Raw genomic sequence first — 20,401 nt, 5'->3', positions numbered from 1 at the left:
ACCATGTCCCTAAGAACTGTGAGGTCAATTGACGCCAAGGTCCCCTCAAAAAACGGGGAACTCAGAGACCAGCTCCCACTTCATCTCCCATCTGGACCTGCTGGGGACATCAGGGACAAGCTGCTCCACCAGCAATGGGTGTCGGCATGCTCACAAAACATGAAAAAGAACCTTTCTTCCAGAAAGGGGGTTTCTGTGTTTTCCATTCACACAATGAACTCAAAACCATCTGGTATTTTTGTTGTGTTTTACTCTCCTTTTTACAGTTTATGCACTACAAAAGCCTGAAGACCTGTTCCTCATGCCCTGTCCATGAAGGTTTCTCCTTCACTGCTGCAGGTAACGTGGTGTTTGTACTCGGGCAGTTTGTACCCAGCCCCATGTTTGCTTATGATCCATTACAGCTTTTAGACATGCTGGAGGTTTTCTTATGACTACCTGACAACACTGTTTTGGTCAGCACAACAGCTGCAAGTACTCCTGAGGAAACCAAACCTTATGCTTCATTTAATTTTCAATGCAACACTTCTAAATCTAAGTAGATCAAAAAAAAAAAAAAAAAAAGAAATCACTGCTGTCATCTCTGCATTTCACTGGACGGACCACTTAATAAAACAGAGAAAATGGTTTTCTTGGTACCTCTCTATTTTGGTCATCTTATCGATTAAGAAAAATAAACCATTGCTTGTTTGTGAAAATCTCACATCAAATTCAAGAAACAGGCAACATTTGCTACTCTTCTATGAGACTGATCACACCTCTACAATGACAATTTCATTAAACCACTGAAAGAGTATTTCCATTTTTTTTCTGGAAGCAAAGTACAAAACATAACAGATTATAAGGGATTGCAAGAGTAAAGGGGATCTTGAGGGTGAAGTTTCTCACCAAAATAATCTTTCCTGCTGTTTGGTAACTTTTAAGGGTTTTTTCACTCATTTATCATTTCAAGATGTGTCAACTCTTCCCCCCCAAAATGTTGAAAAAATATTTATGTGATTTTTGTTTCAGGAAGTTACCAATCTCTGTTAGAGACCTGATACCTCTACATTGTTCAAGTTTGGTGTGTTTAATACATGGCGCATCAAATGCCTATATGACCTAAACAACTTAAGTGGATTTGAACATAACATGGGTGATAACATGGAAGTGTGATCACCATCCTCAAACCAAGCCAACAAACCAAACCAAAGAAAAACCCACATCCAAAGAAACATAAAATCATATAACTGAACTCTCAAGTCAATTTTTGTGATTTCAATCTCACATATTCAGTACACTACTCTAAACAAAGAACAATTTCCTTCAGCACTTTTATTCCGAGTACTCGTGTGTTATTTCTAAAAACTCAGGGCCGACTGGCAGCTCTTGGGGCTGCTGCTTTGCTCTTTCACATGCATTCTCTCACATTTGCAGATAAGAAGCAGAAGATTGCCCCCCCTAAGGTGCTTTTTACACTTAATTCAAGGTAAACAATGCACAGAAACTTTCCTATGGGTAGGTGCAGACCTTACAACACCATTTCAAGCCTTAGTAAACTGGAACTGAAGATTAACAGGAGAGACTTGGTAAGGACTGGTTATACAAAGCACTCCAGTGCAGCTTGACCTGTCTGTTACCATGATGGGTGATTATTTCCCATTCATTCTACATGGGCTGCTGCTCCCATGTTGACTGTCCATTTTACGTAAGTACATACACACAGAGACAAAACTTAATCTCTTTATCTGTTTAAAATCTCTGATGTTTTTCCTAGTGGCCAAGTTGCTACAGAGCCCTGTTGTGCTGTGCAGGAAAGCAACGCTTAGTTCCTGCTCTAGTTATTTCACTCCCCAGGGCTGCCATGAATACAACAAATAAAATCACCAGGACAGCGGTCTTGTCAGATCTCATAAGCAAAGCAAAGTTAACCTGGTCATTATTAGGAGATTTCCAATATAAGCTTGAGACAAGGCAACAAAACTTCTTGTACACTGAGCAAAAGCCACTCAGTGCAGCTTCTCTGTAGCATATTCCCTTCCTCCAAGTATTTTACTGTATTGCTTTTCATGTGCAGGAAGGACCATTGGAAAAACTAGTTGTACTAATGGCAAAAATAATGAGTCAGCTGCTCAGTTTATTTAGGGTCCGTGCAACTCACATGGCAGTTTGAAAGAAGTTGCACAGGAAATTCAGTTAGCAAAACAAAACAAACAAACAAACCAACAACAAAAGAAACCCCACACTTATTTAATGGATTTGCAAAATTAAAAAAAAAAAACTCAAGAAACTCCCAACCAAGATGTCAACAGTGTAATTATATTAGACTGTTACAAAACAATTAAAAGTAATGGAATTTTGACTGTTCTCACTATGTGTTAAGAAGCTGAAGATTAGTATTTAGTTAATCTGGCAGTCCCACTGAGAAGCCCCAACAAGAGCAGACACCATACTCAAGGTGGTAGTGTTGCTCCACGCCTTCTCAGTCTCCTTGGGGCACAGAAACTGACCGCGCAGAACAGCAGGTTACCTAAAATTACATTTTGAAAGGTGCATAGAGACCCTCCATGCAAAAATGAACAAAAAGAAGATGGTATCCAGGTGTACAACACAGAACCTCTGGTTTTAAAAGGCCCCACCACTCACAGCTTGAGAATGGTGAGTTTCCAGAAAGGTTACACTAATCAAGAAAGAAATCTTCACAGTGCTTAGTAAGTACAGACAAAAATATTTTGCTAAGTGCTTTGAAATGACAGAAAGCAAAAAACTGGTGCACATGTTATAAATTGGAATCCTCAAACAGACATTATGTCTAAGCAGAGAATGGTGACTGTCCAACCTCAGGGCAGAGCAGGGGAGTTAGGATGAAACAAATATTAAATAAATTATTTTAAAACAAACAAAGAAACAAAAACCAGCTACAGCGGTTCTAACATGCTACAGACCAGACTGGCAACCAGAGGACTCAAGACAAAGACTCTGTGTAGATGTCACAAAGTCATCTCTCCACTCTGCAGAACTGCACGTGATAACTAAGTGGATGGGAGTACGGTAATGTAATATATTGCCATATATAAACAAATATCTCGGCAGGGATAACAAGGAAAAGGTAGTACGGACAATTTATACCCAACAGCAAATGCCATTCAATTCTCATTTTAAACTGAGAACGATTTGCACCATCTGCCCCTCTCACCCCCACCTCTCACTCCTACAGAGACACCTCTGGAGTATTTCCTGCAATCACTACGTTTCACTAAGGCTCATCTACATGTAACCAATAAGTTTAACGATACCAACAATGCTCTCAAATAAACTGGGAGGAATAATTTGCCTAAAGAAAATATCAGTCCAGTGACCTAAATGGAACTACTATTCAGATAGATAACTGTTTTCAATACACAGAAACAGCCCTGCCAAAGCCAGCAAGATAGCTCTCCATCTTTATCTGAAACTTCGTTAGGAAAAAATAACTGATTATGGTGGGATCTGTAAAATCATGGTTAAGCAGGCTGAAGTGGTTCTTAAAGACAAAAGGTCAATATGAAGTATTTTTAATATTTACTTTCAAAGTAACATTCATGTAAATTTCATGGAAGAGTAAGGCTATTCAGCAACTTGAAAATGCTGTGTATACAAGATGTGCCAGCGAGTTCAATATTTGGAATATTAAATAACTTCATCAGAATGTAAGGTAGGCAATCAATAAAACAGCAACATTAGTAATAAGACAGAAGATTCTGCTGCTTGAAAGATAGTTGGAAAAGAGGAACAAAGAGAATATCAGACAACTTACGTTTTATAGTGCAAGTTCCCATTTACAATTTTCTGCTCTTTTTCATTTATTTACTTCTGAGCATTTTTTAAGCAGAATATCAGTTACATACATTTGTAACACTAAACACCACCTCTTAAAGAGGAAGATCCAGTGAGAACATGGCTACAGCAGCATCAGGTAGAGAATGGAGTAATGATGCTGATTCAAATGCTGCAGAACAGGACTCAAAATTCCCCCCAATTCTGAAGGGTTCAGATTCCTGGGAATAAGTGCTGGCAATTTGGCAAGCATGCTCATGAATATATTAACTGACAAGAATCATTTCCACCCCACCCCATGCCCCCCAGTTAATATATATCAGTGAAAACATGTAAAAAGGCTCAAACAGCTAAATATCTCAGGCTAAAAATATCAAGAACTCCCTCAGCTGGAAGTTGTTAGCAGAGCTCTGATAAAAATAAGGAACCAGGACTGCATAAATTCCTTCCCTTTCCTGCAGAAAATAAACTACATTTAGGAGGAAAGTATTCAAAACACAATAAAAGAGGTGACTCACCCCTATCAACATACAGTACACACTGGAAGGAGGGGTGGGGTGGGGGAACGGGGATGCAAACCCAACCGTGAAGTCCCTGGGGTGGAGAACAGCCAAAACTGCTCCAAAACATGCTGTTCCTGCCCCCGGCGTCAATCTGAAACGGTTACCACAACAGTTTTGTAGTACACACAGTACTCGTGCCCTGAAGGGTATGACCTGTGGCACTTGGAGGTCTTCAGAGCAAGGTAAATGACCAAGCGGAGCACATGGCTGCTCCTGGAGCCCTCCATGGAGGTAACTCTTCCCCTCAAGTGGGACGCTCCTCTCGAAGGCCGCTGTGTTGCGGCAGGAACTGAAAGGTTATAGATACTCTAAATTAACCTCTTAGCCAACAAGATTTCCAGACGCGGGCCACATTATTTATTTCTTATTTTTCAAACTTAAGGTGACAACATCCGCACTGAAGGAATGTCACAGACTAACTCATAAATCACATCACTGAACTTTATAACATTTTCTACCAGTTTATAGAACCAATTCCTCGCTTAACATGTTGGATGAAAAAACATGCAGAGAGATGCTGGCAAGCTTCCTGTGCTCGAAAGTAGGATGAAAGAAGAGGAGATGGGATGCCTGGTCAAAGGAGCATCTCTGAGTAGCCAGGCACATCATATATGAGTGTAAAATACATTCTTACCTTTTGATCCTTACACCCATACGGCTGTGGAGCAAAGACTATTCAGACACAACCTCGATACTCAGGACAGTTTATTATTGTTTCGAACAGTGGAATGTCTGGCCTGTTCTCTTTGAATGTTTATGTTTAGCTGAAATATCTGCTGCTAGCACAAGGGCACAGGTCCCACTCCATTCACCTTACCCAGTGCCCCACATCCAGTAAATTAACCTCATCTTTCCCAAACCACACATTCTCTACCCATTTGACGTATTTCTACTGCGCTCAGTAGGCTACATCACAAAACACACCTTTTACGAATGACCATAGTAAAGTTAATTGCCAACAGGCAGACACACCATTTTTGCAACACACGTGCCGACGAATTACCTCGGAGAGACCATGAGGTGAGAAAACACAACAGCACCACATTTTTCATCCTGTTTTTTTCATGTTGCTTTCAGAATTTCCACAAACTATGTAATCAGACTGTGAGGTTCTTTCACCAACAGAAGGTGCTGCTCTGGACTCCAGCCACAATACACTGTTAGGCCAAATCTGCAAGATCAGACCGATAGAGCCGGGAGGAAGGGAGGGGGAAAGAAAATAAGCACCAATAGATGAATTTATGTGGCACAAAAGCTCACAAGCTTCTTCAGGTCACTTAAGCCGACAAAAGGGAAGTAAAAATTATCTTTTTTGGATAAGCTCGTGTCAATTACCCGAGGTCTATCCAGGGAGACACAACCAATAGAAGGTTTTCGGAGGAATCACCTGCTTGTTTTAACAGGTAAGCATTAGGGGAGTTGTACATTCCTAGGCAGGAAAAAAGGTGCTTATATAGATATCTTTTGTTGCTTTCAGATTATTTCATTCACATTGCTCTAAACAAATGGTTTGCTTTAAGAAGTTTAGTTGTTGGGTACACCTGTCATTGCTCCCAAACAGAAGTAAATCACAGGTGTTGAATACAAAATCAGCCTTGGTGAGGTAACTGCAGTTATTACACAACAGACCATGTGCAGGCCATCAGTAGGACACAGTAAATTTCACACATCCATACTAAGAGACATAAGAGTACAAGGGTGATGCTAAATAAGCTCAGAAGCGGATCAAGAGTGCAGGTTAGCCTACTAACTCTGAAAATGCCTCTTCATGGTTTGTTGTTCATTTGGTTGGGTTGTTTTAATCAACCTACTACTGTGATTCAATACACGTGGGTGATGTCCAGCTGCCTGTTCTAAGGGCAAAGATACTAACCATGTCTTCCAAGCCTGAATAGATACATAGGCCTATGCAGACATACACACACACCCCCTCCAGTATGGAAAATTAGTACATACTACTTCAGACTGAACAATGCAATAATCATCTTTCTGCAGTTACATTAATTCTTTGAATATGCTATTGGACTGGAAAACCAGAAACTCCAAGAAAGTCGCAGGCATGCTAAAAAGTAACTGTCAAGGAACTGGCATTTAAGTTTAGCTGAAATGCAAAACTGAATTACAAAGGTGAAAAGCTTATGAAAACATCTCCATTTTGATGCTGCAGAATACACAGCAACTACTTTGCCAAATTAAACTGTTGGTCTCTTTTATCTATTGGGAATGCTTCAAAATAAGGTGCTGAAAAGCCCGAGGTACATACAACACTGTCATAGGTTAGGTTTCCCCTCAGTTTTATTAGTTTTCAAATCGTATCCTGAATTTGTGAGAATTTCCAATGTTCGTGATGAACAGAAGAGCATGCTCTAAGTAAGCAACTCTTTGCAGAGGCAAAGTTATTCTCTGTAACTAAATACTATATCAGAAAGCCCCTCTAATTATGTTTTGTCTATTAAATATATACCCTGTGCAAAGACTAATTAGTCTTTAAATGAAACAGAAGCTAATACCAAAACATTTTAATATGTTTTATGTGTTTCCTCTCAGCTGCACTTCATCATCTCTTGTTAGCAGAAGTCCCCCTTGCACCACCACATCTTTTGCTTTGACCACACTATCTTTTAAGAAACGCTCCCCAATTTCAAAGCCTCTGACCATGCCAGAGGACATCCAGCTACAAGACTGGAGCTTGTCAAGCACTTTAGCCGTGAAAATTAAGATTGCTGTGAGTATACCTCTGTAACTGGTGGGTAGCTGTCAACTGACACGCTGTGTGCAAATCTGGCTGCTAAAACCAAGTAGGAAACAAAGACTTTTAGCTTTGGGTAACATACTCAGTGTTTTAACTGTTCAGGCTACTAAGGATCAAGATGGTATTAAAGAGAGAGAAACAAAACTAATTGTTCTACCACTGTGAATCTTCCTATAGTCTCTGATCCGCTGGCAGTTTTTGGCCGATGCTCCTTGTCGAAAGTCTTTGTGTGAGATACGGAACAGGTACACCCGCGATCTGTTGTAGGCATGGATGTATATTTCCAAATCATTTGCTTGGCTCACAGTCTAAATATTAAAACCACAAAGTCCTTTTTCAACTTCTTAAGCATTTTATAAGAGCTTTACTACATAGTAATAGGAGTGAAATACTGCTCAATTCAATTGTATTGTTTTACATGAAAAATGGTTATGGTTTTATGACAAGAAGAGACCTTTTCTTGGTTGTTATGCCTTTTTTTAATGAGTAATCCCACACAGAATTCAAGACTGACAGCAGGTAACTCCAAAGTTTTTTCTAATCTGATTTTGAATAATTAAGTACAGACCTACAGGGTTGTTTGGGGAATATTGGGAAAGATTTATAAGTAACTATCTCCGTTACTAGAACTGATACAAATATACCTGCATCCAGTATTCCCTTCTGATTTTGGTTTTAATCATCTATTTAAGATGTTCTGCAAAATAATTCAAAATATTATTTTCATTCACTCTTTATAGATTCCACAGCTAAAGCTGGAAAAATTATTTGTCTTGCATCTTCAAAGCACAAGATACACCTTTGCTTTTTGCTGCATTACGGTCCCTCATTTTATTTCTGAAAGTATTTTAAAATATGTCTAACAAGGTTTGCAGTTACACGTGTCTGCAGATATTGGTCTTGTAAGAGTAAACATCTTTCTTTCTATAAAGAATCAGATGTACAGATAGTAAAATTAAAAGTGACACTGGATTTGAAGAGCTGCAGCAGAAGTCAGAAACACCAATGTGTTGTACCTTTCAGATCTGCTTGTCAAGCATATTACCATTACTAGAGGCATATTTCTGCATTTCTCACACTGCTCTTCATCTTCTGATCAGAAGCTCTCCTTTATCTTTTCTAGCTTTGCATTTTTTTTAACATATTGTCCTCTGTGCAAGCTCTAGGTGTTTATTTGTTGATCACGTACTTTTCCTATTCCAAACCAGAAAATCAACTTTCATTTATATTATCTTACAACATGTATATAAACACACAGGAAAAACAAACTTAATTCCTCAGGCCAGGATACACGCCTTTAAGTTTTTAAAGCGTCCTCTCCATGTAAAATACTCTATAAATATTTTATTAACACTGGCATTATCACAGAAGCCTTTCTGATCTGCAGAAGGGAGCGTGGTGGCAGGAGGCACCAACAGTTCTGCTGTCCACCACCAAAGACGAGTGATCCAAAGTTTAGGAAAGATTTATAGAAGCTGCACTAAATTCAGACAACTTTTCACTAAATCACTCAAAGGCCTTTGACTTACTCTTCACATTTCAAGGCAGAACTACACAATATATGCTAATTTAGGAAGGTTTTAATAATAAACACTTCAAGGAGCTTAACAGTGCAAGAGACTGTCAGTGGAAGTCACAACCTTCACTTCTAGGGCAGCTCCACGTTTGGCAGGGGAGCTTCATTATTCCCAAAACAACAGATGGAATTTCATTAACTCATCCACACTCCCAACCATATCAACTCACTGCCATCACCTCAACTCAAAGGCTGGCCGAAGCAGGAGCAACCAGAGCGATCCAAAACCGGCCCCTGTTCTTTGACGGCTGGGAGAGAAGAACAGTAAATAAAGACATTTAGCATGGAGAAAGCAAAGGGGTTTTGGTTTATCAAATCTTGCTGTTGCAATTACAGGATCTGATAAAGCATCACAACTTCCGTAGCAGGAGCATCGGGTGGCATCCTTACTTCCAGCCTCATAAATCACGGAATATTTATGACACAGTCATAAAGCCTGTCAGCCGCACGATCCATTTTGTCCCGAGACTGTCAAGAACAACATATTTATTAAGGAATTATAGTTCCATTTCTGCACTCAAGTATTTTCTTCAGAAAGCACAGCCCTTCTCAGGGAAAGGCCAACATGACAACACAGGCTACCTCGGGTTACCACTGATTTTGCTGTAATTTTTTCAACCTATAAAACTGTTTCCAAGACTAACACTGCCACTCTTTTATAAGCATTAAGTTGATTACCACGGAAAACATAGATAGTATTTTACCTTCCTGTAACTACCTGCAAAAATACTTAACCGCAATAGTGGAACATTCTTATTAACTTTACAAACCCATTAGATAAGGTCAACTTCCAGTTAAGTGCTTCTACCTGAACAACTGAACTTCACAACACAAGCCCAAAGGCAGACTGTAAAGCCTAAAAAGGATGGGAAGAAGCAGCCTGTGAATTCTATGTTATGAGGCACTGAGGAGCTGGACAACCCTCTCGATCCACAACCACAGCTGACAAACCACACCTGCCATCAGAAATGTCATTTCTCACATCCAGATTTCTACGAAATGGTAAATTCCTAATTAATATTTGCACAGGAAAAAAGGAGGGAAAAAAGTGTGCTCTCAATACACTCAGAAGGAAATCCACTGTTCTTTCATGGGTGGGTGCAGCTTATAACTAAAACCCCAAAACTCCAATATACTTGGCCAAAGACTGCATGCATTTTGAAAAGCCTCCAGAAAATAAATGGGCAACATAAATGATAATAATTCGTATTTTGGCTCTTTTATCACAAATGGAGACAGTTTTCCTAAAACTAAGATGTGGATGTTGAAGGGGAAGAGGAAGAGTTTAGGGGACAGTCATAGAGAGGCACTTAGGAGAGTATGGCAGTGAAGCAAGCGAGATACAGGTGAGCAGAACTGAGCTGTCCAATGTCACACAACCATAGAATACCAGGTTGGAAGGGACCTCAAAGATCATCTTGTGAGCCTTTCCTGGCAAAAGCACAGTCTAGACAAGATGGCCCAGCGCCCCGTCCAGATGAATCTTTACAGTGTCGCATGTTGCGGAACTCATTATTCCCCTGGGGAGATGATTCCAATGGCTGATTGTTCTCATTGTGAAAAATTTCCCTCTTGTGTCCAACTGGAATCCTCCCAGGAGTAACTTGTACCCACTGCCTCTGGTATTTTCCATGGGACTCTTACAAAAGTGGGAATCTCCATCTTCTTTGTAGCCACCCTTTACATATGGCACATGGTGATGAGGTCACCTTAAGCCTTCTCATGGCTGAACAAGCCCAGTTCTATCAGCCTTCCCTATGGCAGCTTCCCAGTCCCTGGACCACCTTTGTGGCCCTTCTCTGGACCCTCTCCAGCCTGGCCGCAGCTTTTTTGTATAGCGGGGACCAAAAGTGAAAACAGTATTCCAGGTGTGGCCTGACAAGCACCAAGTGGGATAACTACTTCTCCGCCTGTCTGTCTGAGCACTCACATGATGAGCAGGATTATTACATATTACATTAGTCTGGTATGGGGGAAAACAAAACCAAAAAAAGCAAGAAATGGAAACAATCTTAGCATGCCACAGCATGTATAAAACATTTTTAAAAAGAAATTTCATGCAAACATCAGCTTGACTATCAAAAAATATATACAGAAAACAATTCCAGAAACAAATTTATAAACACCTTTAGAATATAAAGATAAGAAAAAGCCAATGTCCTCTGTCAAGAAAAACCTGTCAGGTCAGTTTGGTTTAGTTGGAAGGGAGACTGCACAGTAAGTTAAGATAGAAGAGTTTTGATTCTTACTCTGTCACATGGCCTCTACGTAAGCAAACATTCTTAATTAAATGAAAAAAATAGTGTAAAGCAACATCCAAAAAAATAATGGAAGAGTCATTATCAGTATGTTTCTACAAATAAGACAACGCTCCAAGAAAGCTCTTGTTATCCTAAGCCAATTCTATTAAAAGACTTTCATTAATGAGTTGTATATAGAAATGCAAAAGTGTACATGATAAGTTGGGAAATATTCTAAGCCCTTTTGGGGACACAAACAGAATAAGGGAAGTTAATAAGAGAAAACTCAATACAGACAAATGTAGAGTACTATCTGCACAAATAAGAAATCAAATACAGAAATATAAAATGGGGAATAATTGGTATTATAAAAAGAACCTGGAAGGCATCTGGACTGCAAAATGGATTATTAACACACAAACAAAAAACCCACCGGGCAAGTGTTCCAAGGACTATAGGGAGTATTAGCAGCAATGTTTTGTACATAAAACCCAAGTAGTATACATTATCTCAAAGGAGAGCTGATTATTTCATTCTGCTCAGTTCTATTCTCTGACCTGGACACACTACTAATAATGTGGAGAAAAAAATGTGGAGTCCAGAAGAAAGAACCACAGAAGATCTGAAGGGGAAAAAATGACTCACCACAAAAATTATCAGTTTATTTTTATATTTATTTTTTATATTTTTATATTTAATGAAGTGGTGGTAAAGAAAAAAACCAGGACACTATGGTTTCGACTACTGCTACCTTTCAGTTCTTAGAAAATAAATTTTATGTTCCCATCTGTTGCCTTCCTGGGACTGAAAGAGAGAAATATCCTTAAGCCTAGAGATGCACACACAGAGGTTATCGAGATTTCTGAATTAACATGTTTGCTGCTATCTGAGGAAGGTCCTCTCTCGGTAGTTGAAACAACATCTGTGTGTTACCTGATCAATACCTAAATAATGTGGACATCGGGGTCTGTGGCTCAACTGAGCAGACACCTGAAAAAGAAACTTCAGCTTCAACCCAACCTGGACCAACATTCCTTTCTGGCCACTGTCTAGCTGTGTTCTTGCTGGTGTCAAAATAAGCTTTTCCAGAAAACTCTTAAAAGCAACTGTTTTGGCAAAGCTGTGCAGGATCGTGCCCTTTTCTGCACCCTGAGGGTTCATGGAGTCGTCATCACAAAGCGGCTCTACCTAATTACAATGCCACCCTGAATCACACAATCATGTGCTTGTGGTCTCCCTCACTATGGAAAGCAGGCTTGCAAGGTGCAAGTATGCAACTGTCCACCCTGGATAACTTCTGAGCTCGTTTTCCACTTTCAAGTATATATAAAAAAAAGAGAGAGTAGTCTCAAAAAAAGAAATTACATTTCTGCAAGTTGCTTCAGCTGTTTGCTTTCACAGGAACACCACAGAATGACCTCAAGAAGACAGACGTCTAGGAAATCAGGCTTCACTTGTTCTGTAGCTCACAGGACTCTTGTTTCCATCGTTCCCTGGACTATATCACAGTCCAAGCATGGCAGAAGCAGCGGCTGTACCCAGAGATGTCAGACTGTGGCGCGGAGGGGACCTAGGTGTTCCTGCTCCAACCGGGGGATTGGACTAGATGATCTTTTGAGGTCCCTTCCAATCCCAAACATACTGTGATACTGTGATACTTTGATGCTGCAGACAGGTCCTTCTGAGACTGCCTGAAATGGTCCTCCCCCGCCGGGCATGCCACAGGATGCCTCTGTGTCATAAACGACCCAGCTGAAACTAACCCTGTGCAGGGGATGAATTATTTTCCGTTCCTCATCTTCTGGATGCGAGACATGATAAAACGGTTATCTCATCCTTAGAATCGGTGGGAAAAGAGACTGTGGAAGTTGTACGTGCACACCAGTGTTTTCTGTGATGCTCAAGAAAAAATTCAGAACTACACAGCTCAAACTGGGCACCCAATAATCAGTAAATATTTTTGCTTTTCATCTTTGTGCACCTTACTGCTGTTTCTACAATGGGTGGGCAGGCAGGAGTGGCTTGATGCACATTGACCCACAGGCTGTGGCACTGGGCGTCAAAGAAACAACATTTTCTTCCTCTAGTAACAGCTGTGCTATGGAACAGCAAGTCAGTCATAAGGAACATACCACATGACAGCAAAATAGAAAATTATCAAATAGCTACTTATTATTAAAACAATGCTTTATTCTGCACGATAGAAAACGCAAAGTTTTTCCAGAGGGGGGAAAAAAAATCAGTGAACGTGCAAATGAGACAAAGTAAGAACAACACTTAGTACACATCAATATTTTCCAAATTAAGATAACATTATTGAGCATGCAAGTACAACACCCAGACACTGCACTTGGACACTAACAGGCAACTATTCCAGTTGCTTTTGAATGCAGATCCTACCTGTCCCTTCCAAAGCTCTGACATCTCATCTGAGCTACAGGGCTGTGGACTATCGCACATCCCTCTGTCATTCCAGTCAAGTCAGTATTTCATAGGAGCTTGTAGGTTTTACCTTGGGGATAAGACGTTTTATCCCTCAGTCTCACAGGTACTTGCTGGCAGCAAAGGAACGCTCATTTCCCAGTACCTAGAGGGACAGGATGTTTCTCCTAACCTAAAAAAAACCTTCCAATTCCTGACCTGTCTCCTTGAAGGTATCGCTGTCCTGGCTCTGCTCCTGGTTTTGCACCACATCTATGGTCCTTGTCTAGATCCACCAGCTCCCACCCAGATCGCTGATCCCAATGCCAGCCTTCTTAAGGCGCCACGCTTTGTCTCTTCTCTCCAGACCAGTCAAGTCCACCCACTTACTCCACCCTCCTCCAAGAGCCAACCCTTGTTATCTCTGCATCCTGGCACAGGGCTGCGGGCTCCAACTGCCCAAATTCACACTCTCCTTCCCACCAGCGCTCAGTCCCATTTTTTGTCCCCAAGCCGCTCCTCTGATCCCACAATCTGCTGCGCTCCCAGCAAAGATGAAATATTCAGCGATTACACTTAGTAAGCCCTAAGCATATGCAAAGCGGTCTTTTTGGAAAAGCTTGTATCCTGGCTAAATTCTGATGCTTTGTCATGCAAATGGAAAAAGATACATCCCTAGAATACAACCCCTCATCCTTTTTCAACTAGTTTTTAGGTGTTTCAAAGGGTAGCAGTACTAATGGTCTTCCACGTAAAAGTTGCAAGAATTTATAAAACATTGGAAAACAAACTTTTCTTTGCCTGCTTTTCAAAATGAGACCAAACATTTAAACTGAATTTCTACACATAAATAAATTAAATTAATCAGCACAAGGCTTACATATGCCATTATAAACTCTCCACCCAACCAGTTAAAGTTTGGCAAAATTATGAAAATCTTGTTTGCCTACTTTAGCTTTTGTGACATTAGCATATGCCTGTAATTTAAGCAAAACGAATTATTAATATATACTGGTTTGCTAACTACTGTTTCCTCCAGGAAGATTTAATTATCTCTTAGCCAAGCCTGAATCATGCTTGCTGTAGTCAAGAGTGCATCAAGAGTGGGTCCGAGTGGGCTTCAAAGTCCTTGCTCTTCAGCAGCAAAAATTTGCTCAGCACTACGGAGCCTACGAAAGCTGCAATCACACACCTCATGATGTTCATCACCATGGAAAAGCACAGGACAAAAAGACCTCAACCTGTTGTGAGTGGATCAGTTGCCCATAGAAAGCAATGCAGAATCTGAAGCATCTTTCTTATCTTGGTTCTTGCCAGTTCAATAAAGTATTTGTATGTGCTTAACTGTATGGAAACAAACATCCCTGCCACCCGCAGTACACTTAAAATTCAGGTATGTATTTTGGGGCACTGCTGCACTGAAATTATGTTTCTACGGTCCACCACATCTATTGCTTTGACTATCAGGACCTGTTAAATCTCCACCACGAAAGGAGCTGTTATTAGTGGTCTGAATTGCAGTACATACATGACCTGAAATAGTTTCTTATGCTGTACAACATACCTGTGCAGTGTAAAGGAGTACTTGAAGCACTGTGATCAACATCAACTACTGAGAAATAGCTCCTATTTCCAGAACCTTCTGTGTTCTTCTTTATTAAAAAGTATATTCTTCTAAAATTGAAAAAAAATGTTGTTCACAGACTCCCAGAGGAGTATTCCTGCAACTCTTAAAAGTTAGATCTGATTGACGAAATCAGTCCATCAAACATAAATTTTGCAAACCAGGTTGGATTAAACCAGCAATTTTATTTCCAATGGGGAAAAAAAAAAAAAAAGGAGAAAGATCAATATACCTTTCACCACCTGAAACCTGAAAAACTAGCTCACCACTTCCCAGGGATGAGCAGCAAATATAACACTGAAGGCAATTAATTTTAATCTGTATATTATTCTTATGTAGCATGTAGCTTACAAACATTACAGTGAAAAGAGGTAAGCCAACTTTTGAAAATTCATGTAATGCTGTCTTTCCAAATTGGGGGGGGCAGAGGGAGGGAAATAAAAAACACATAACACAACAACACCATAACAAATTATCTCCAGAAATCCACAGATCCTCAAAGGCCCTCAAAAATCTGTTTTCCTAAACAGCAGCAGAATCAAATGAGGAAAGCATTGGTGAGTTTTTCTCTATTTACAGAGAATCCGACTGGCAGCAACGAGAAAAAGACAGAAATTGTGTAAATTCAACTCCACTTTCCAGCTTGGGAAGAGAGATCTACCAAGGCAGGCACCCACACCACCCGTATAAAGGAGTTGTACATCCTAACAGGCAGCCACCCAAAACAGACTTGAGCAGAAACAACGAAGTAGACATCTTCTTTCTTCTTCAAAGCAAAGTGGAGAAGGAAAATACCCATCTTCCTCCATGAGACCACCTGGTCAGAAGCAAACTCATGAAACGTCGTGCAAAAAAATGGGGCAAGAATACTATGACAGCAGCAATCAAGTGTTCTCACTTTCTCTGTGTCCTCCTCCACTTCAAGCTAAAAAGCGATCAATAACCGATTCCAACATTTGCTTCTTTATTGTTATTTTGATCATGCATCCTTTTATATCAATGTAAATCACAGTCCCTAGTCACCCAGTTAGTTTTTAAACAAAATCCACATGTCTGCTGAGCCCCAATAAGGTAAGGGCATGTTGGGAAAAAGGCTGCTTTAGAAGACCACAGAAAGATCAAGACAACTGAAGGCAAAACACGTAATCTCTTCAGAATTCAGTTTTCCTTATATAGTCTTTTTTGCTCATTTTCTACGTATATTTTCTAACTTAAAACATTATATATAGCTAGGGAGTTCCATTTGCAAATGCCTATGAAAGCCCTGTTTGAAAAGCTATACAAGATTTGTATAGTCTTGCCCTTCTTTCTGCAAGATTAGAAGATTACACGGTTTCACCATTCATTGAGATGTCAGCAGATCCGAGATCTTAATCCAAATTAATCCAGTTTTAAGGAATAAGGAAAAATATACATATTTGCTGTGAAGAGATAACAAAAAGAGGATGTTTAGAAAAATTGTATTATTTTTCCTTTTACAATGTCGGTGAGCAGTATTTGGCCCTGGCAGAGCATGAGTGGTGGATGAGCTACTGTTGTATCAGTACAACTTTCCCATCCTTTATGTGATAGGAATGGCCTGAACTCAAACCACAGCTGTTCCGGAACAGGAAGAAGGAGCACAACACTACTCGTGACTTTTCTCTCATCTTCTTCGTGCCCCACAGGTACCATGTGGCTTCATTTTTAGTGTTTTACCTAGCTGTGCTGCAGTGCAGCTCTCTGGTATAAAATTAAGTATTATTTGTTCCCAAATTCATCTATCTACACTTCACATATGTTGTTAAACTACATAATAAAGATAATTTACTCCAAAGGTCAGGCAACAGGGACAAAGGGAAAGACCATAAAACGAATGCCATCTTTGGAACTGAAAATTTGCCAAGGGCTACTACAAATTACTTACAAAACTTGTTCATTTTAATAAGAATTACATAATATCCAAGGAAATAAATACTAAATACAGCATACAGTGAGATACCACACTACAAACATACCTGGCACCAGCTTGGTCTGTAAAATATATCGCATCCTTGATTACAAACAACATCTGAACAACACACATCTTTTCCACACTTGATAAATACTCTTTTCACACCCTAGTCCTGCCGCTGGCAGACATCCTCATGGGAAGAAACATGTTCCATATAATTAGGCCGTCCAAACCCGAGGTAGCGTATTTATTATTATAAGTGTATTTTGGAGGTCAGCTACCGGCTACACATTTTAGACACTTAAAACCTTGAGGAGACACGACAGCATTCTATTCTAAAAACTTCCAAATTAATCGTAATTATAATCCCGTTCTTGATTAAATAAATACTTAATGTATCTGTCAAACACACATATTTTCTCTGTGGTTTTCAAATTAACACAACCTCATGCAAAAGTTAGAGCTGTATCTTTGCAGAGATATGTAATTCAATGGCAACTTTTCCAAGCAGAACAAGAACTCATGCATCACCTTGGGAGAAGCATTGCGTGGCTGTAAAACAATGTAATGAGGAAAAAAAAAATAATCACAGCTTTCTGGATGTCAAAAAGAAAGTGTATGCAAACAGCAATGATGTAACCAGATCTACTAAGAACACACTTGAAAAAATGTAATGCAAAAAAATCTGGAATGTAGACTATATAATTGTATTCCACATCATAAACTAAGTCTTTTTTTTTTTTTTTTCCATTAAAGGATGGTTATGCGGGAGGAAGGAGACGAGAGAGGAAGAGGGTGTTTCTAAACTCCCAGTTGTGTTTATCTGTGAGTAGATGCTACCAAGAAGTTACTGATCTGTCAAGTCTAAGATTTAAGAACGATACATTTCAGTGTTTTGCATAAAATAATCTATACACGAGGAATCCACATTCCCAGCTGTTACAGGGAGTGGAAGATAAAGTGTATTTAAATCAAACAGCACCATCTAGCAGGCCCCCCGTAACTTTACTTAGGAGGGCAGTTGCTACTTGGCAGTAGGTCAGTTTGGCAGGCTTGCCCTGAAAATTATTAAGCATTTTCATAACACATGAAATATTATGTGCTTTATGGCAGCAAGAATCCAGAAGAAAATTCGGTTACAATGAAAGAAGAAGACTGAAAAAACAGCTTGAAGTTTCTCCCCTAGGACCAGAACAGTTGTGTGTGTGGCTTGTCTTGGGCAGTTTCTGCAACGCAGTATTAAAAGAACAAGATCTTCCTCTGATCCAGCAAACCACAGCCCTATAGATGTGTTTTATCTAGTCCCTCAGTGTGACCCTATTGTGCCCTTCAGGAACCTACCAAGTGTATTGGCAAACATCAGCAACTATGTAACACAAGAAAAAGGTTTAATTGTATAATTTTGCTATGCCAATAAACAGTGTTTCCAGTAGCCACTTCAGCAATTATTTTTACAATTATTCCTACGCTGGGAGTGAGAAGTGCCACTAGTTGATTAGATTTTAGTGCCCAAGTTGTGTCTCCCCCTCCATCTCAGCAATTAACATCCCACATAAGCGCTGCCTCTGTCTTCCTCTACCTTTCCATTGCAAAGTTACGGGTGAAATTCCCAAACATAACGACACTTTAAATTTCTCCTAGCATCTCCCTCTCCTGTAGCAACAGAGATGCCTGGCCTGCCTCTGTTCCAGCAAGCACGCATGCCAGCCTCTGGAATTAGGCAGCGTCTAAAATACTGTAGGAAAAAAATAAATAAATAAAATAAAACACCACCACCACAAAAACAAACAAACAAACAAAAAAGACCCACCAAAAAAAACCCCACAACCTTCTAGGTGAAGGTTCAAGACAAACTGCCTGTAGGGAAACTCATCAGTATTGAGCCTGATGTTAAACGCAATTCTGGATCCACGCGGTTTCTGCAGCGCAGAGGTGCAAAACTGGTTTCTGCCTGGAGGTCTCCACCTCCCGACCCCCTCAGCAGCCTCATCCCGACCTTCCCCGGGCTGAAACCTCCTCCTCCTCCTCCCCACACGGGCTTTTCCTGCCCCTTCACCACCGCCGCCTCCCCCCGTCCTAAACCGGCCTCAGAAATGCCAAGAAGCCGCCACTATAGACAACTTAAAGACACGCCGTCCATTCCAAAAACTCGTTTTCCTCCCCAGTTCGTTCCTCGCCTGTCCTACCCGCAGGTCAGGGGCAGGGAGGGAGGCACCCCCAGCCCTCCCGCTGCAGGGGGGGCCGCTCCGCGCCGCTTCCCGCGGTCTCATCCCGCTCCACGGAGCCGAGGAGCGTCTACATGGGGAGGGTAGAGGGAATAAAGGAGCCCCTCGCGCGGTTCAGCCCAAGATTTTATTCGCTTTATTTTTTTCCCCGCGGGGAACAAGAGGAAAAAAAAAAAAAAAAAAAGTAGTTTTCGCAGGGTGTTTCGGCACCAGCCGGATTCAGACTGGGGGGTGCGAGGGAGCCCCGCTGCGCACCGGTACACCTCCGCCCCCCCAAAAAAAAAACCAAACACAAAAAACAACAACAACAAGGGGGGAAGCCCATCCCGGCAGCACCTTTGTTCGGCGGGGCGGGAGCCGGAGCGCGGCGCCCCCCGCCCCGCGATGCGATGCGCCCCGGAGAACAATGCGCAGCGGGGCCGCGGCCGCCGGAGCTGCGCGGTCCCGGGGAAAAGTTACGAGGCGGCGAGTTGGGAAACGGCGGGAGGCGGCCCCCGCCAGCACCTCCCTCCCCGCCGCGTCCCCCGTGTCCCCAGGCCGAGGCTCTTTGTCACCCAAGTTGTCCCGGCACCTTGCGCCGCCGGGTCCCGCGGAGGGCCGGGCGGACGGCAGCGAGCCCGGCGCCGCTCGCCCGCCCCGCGGAGCAGCGGCCGCGGAAGGCGTGGGGGAGGGGGGGTGCCCGCTCACGGCCCCCCGGGGCCGGCGGCCGCTGTCCCGCCGCGGGGACCCCCCTCAGCGGCCCCTCCCGGCCCCGCGGCGCGGCCCCGGCCGCCGGCCCCCTCCCGCCGGGCCCCCTCGGTCCGTCCGGCCTCCCGCCGCGCCCGCCCCGCCGGCAGGAAAGTTACTTTGCGCGCAGGGTGCGCGCCCGCGGACAGGCGCGGCCGGCCCGCGGGGCTGTACTCACTTCTCCCTGGCCTGGCTGTCGGACGGGACGCTGCTGTTGCTCTTGCCTTTGCCGTACATGCCTGCAGAGAGCTCCGACTGTCACGCACCTGTCAACCCATCACAGCCTCCCCGGGAACAGCCCCGTCACCATGGAGACGCCGCCACACACACACCCCATTGGCCGGCGCGGCGGGCGGGCACGCCCCTCGCGCGGTGAGTGACAGGCGGAGACCCGGACGGGCTGCTCCCTCCTCCTCCCCCCCCCCGCCCCCTCGGCTCCTCCTCCCCCCCCGCTCGCGCTCTCCCTTCCCCGGCGCAAGGGGGAATTAGAAACGGTTCTAGAAGGATTTTAAACAACCGGCTGTTCCGAGCGCTCGCCACCCGCCC

At 42.2% G+C, this 20,401-nt stretch overlaps 1 protein-coding gene across 6 annotated transcripts in view; it reads right to left on the bottom strand.

Moving 5' to 3' along the window:
• The window catches only part of SSBP2 (single stranded DNA binding protein 2), a 177,579-nt gene extending 157,431 nt beyond the window's left edge, over window positions 1-20,148 (bottom strand). For all 6 annotated transcript variants that reach the window (XM_080361979.1, XM_080361983.1, XM_080361980.1 and 3 more), the window contains exon 1: window positions 20,034-20,148. In XM_080361979.1, the coding sequence (XP_080218105.1) occupies window positions 20,034-20,092 (59 nt within the window). In that variant the 5' untranslated portion in view covers window positions 20,093-20,148. The remainder of the gene's footprint in view (window positions 1-20,033) is intronic.
• Window positions 20,149-20,401: the final 253 nt, after the last annotated feature.

Source organism: Nesoenas mayeri (genome assembly GCF_963082525.1).
Source record: "Nesoenas mayeri genome assembly, chromosome: Z".
Lineage (NCBI taxonomy): Eukaryota > Metazoa > Chordata > Aves > Columbiformes > Columbidae > Nesoenas > Nesoenas mayeri.
Note: the sequence above shows the minus strand (reverse complement) of the source record. Positions and strands in the feature narration are given on the sequence as shown.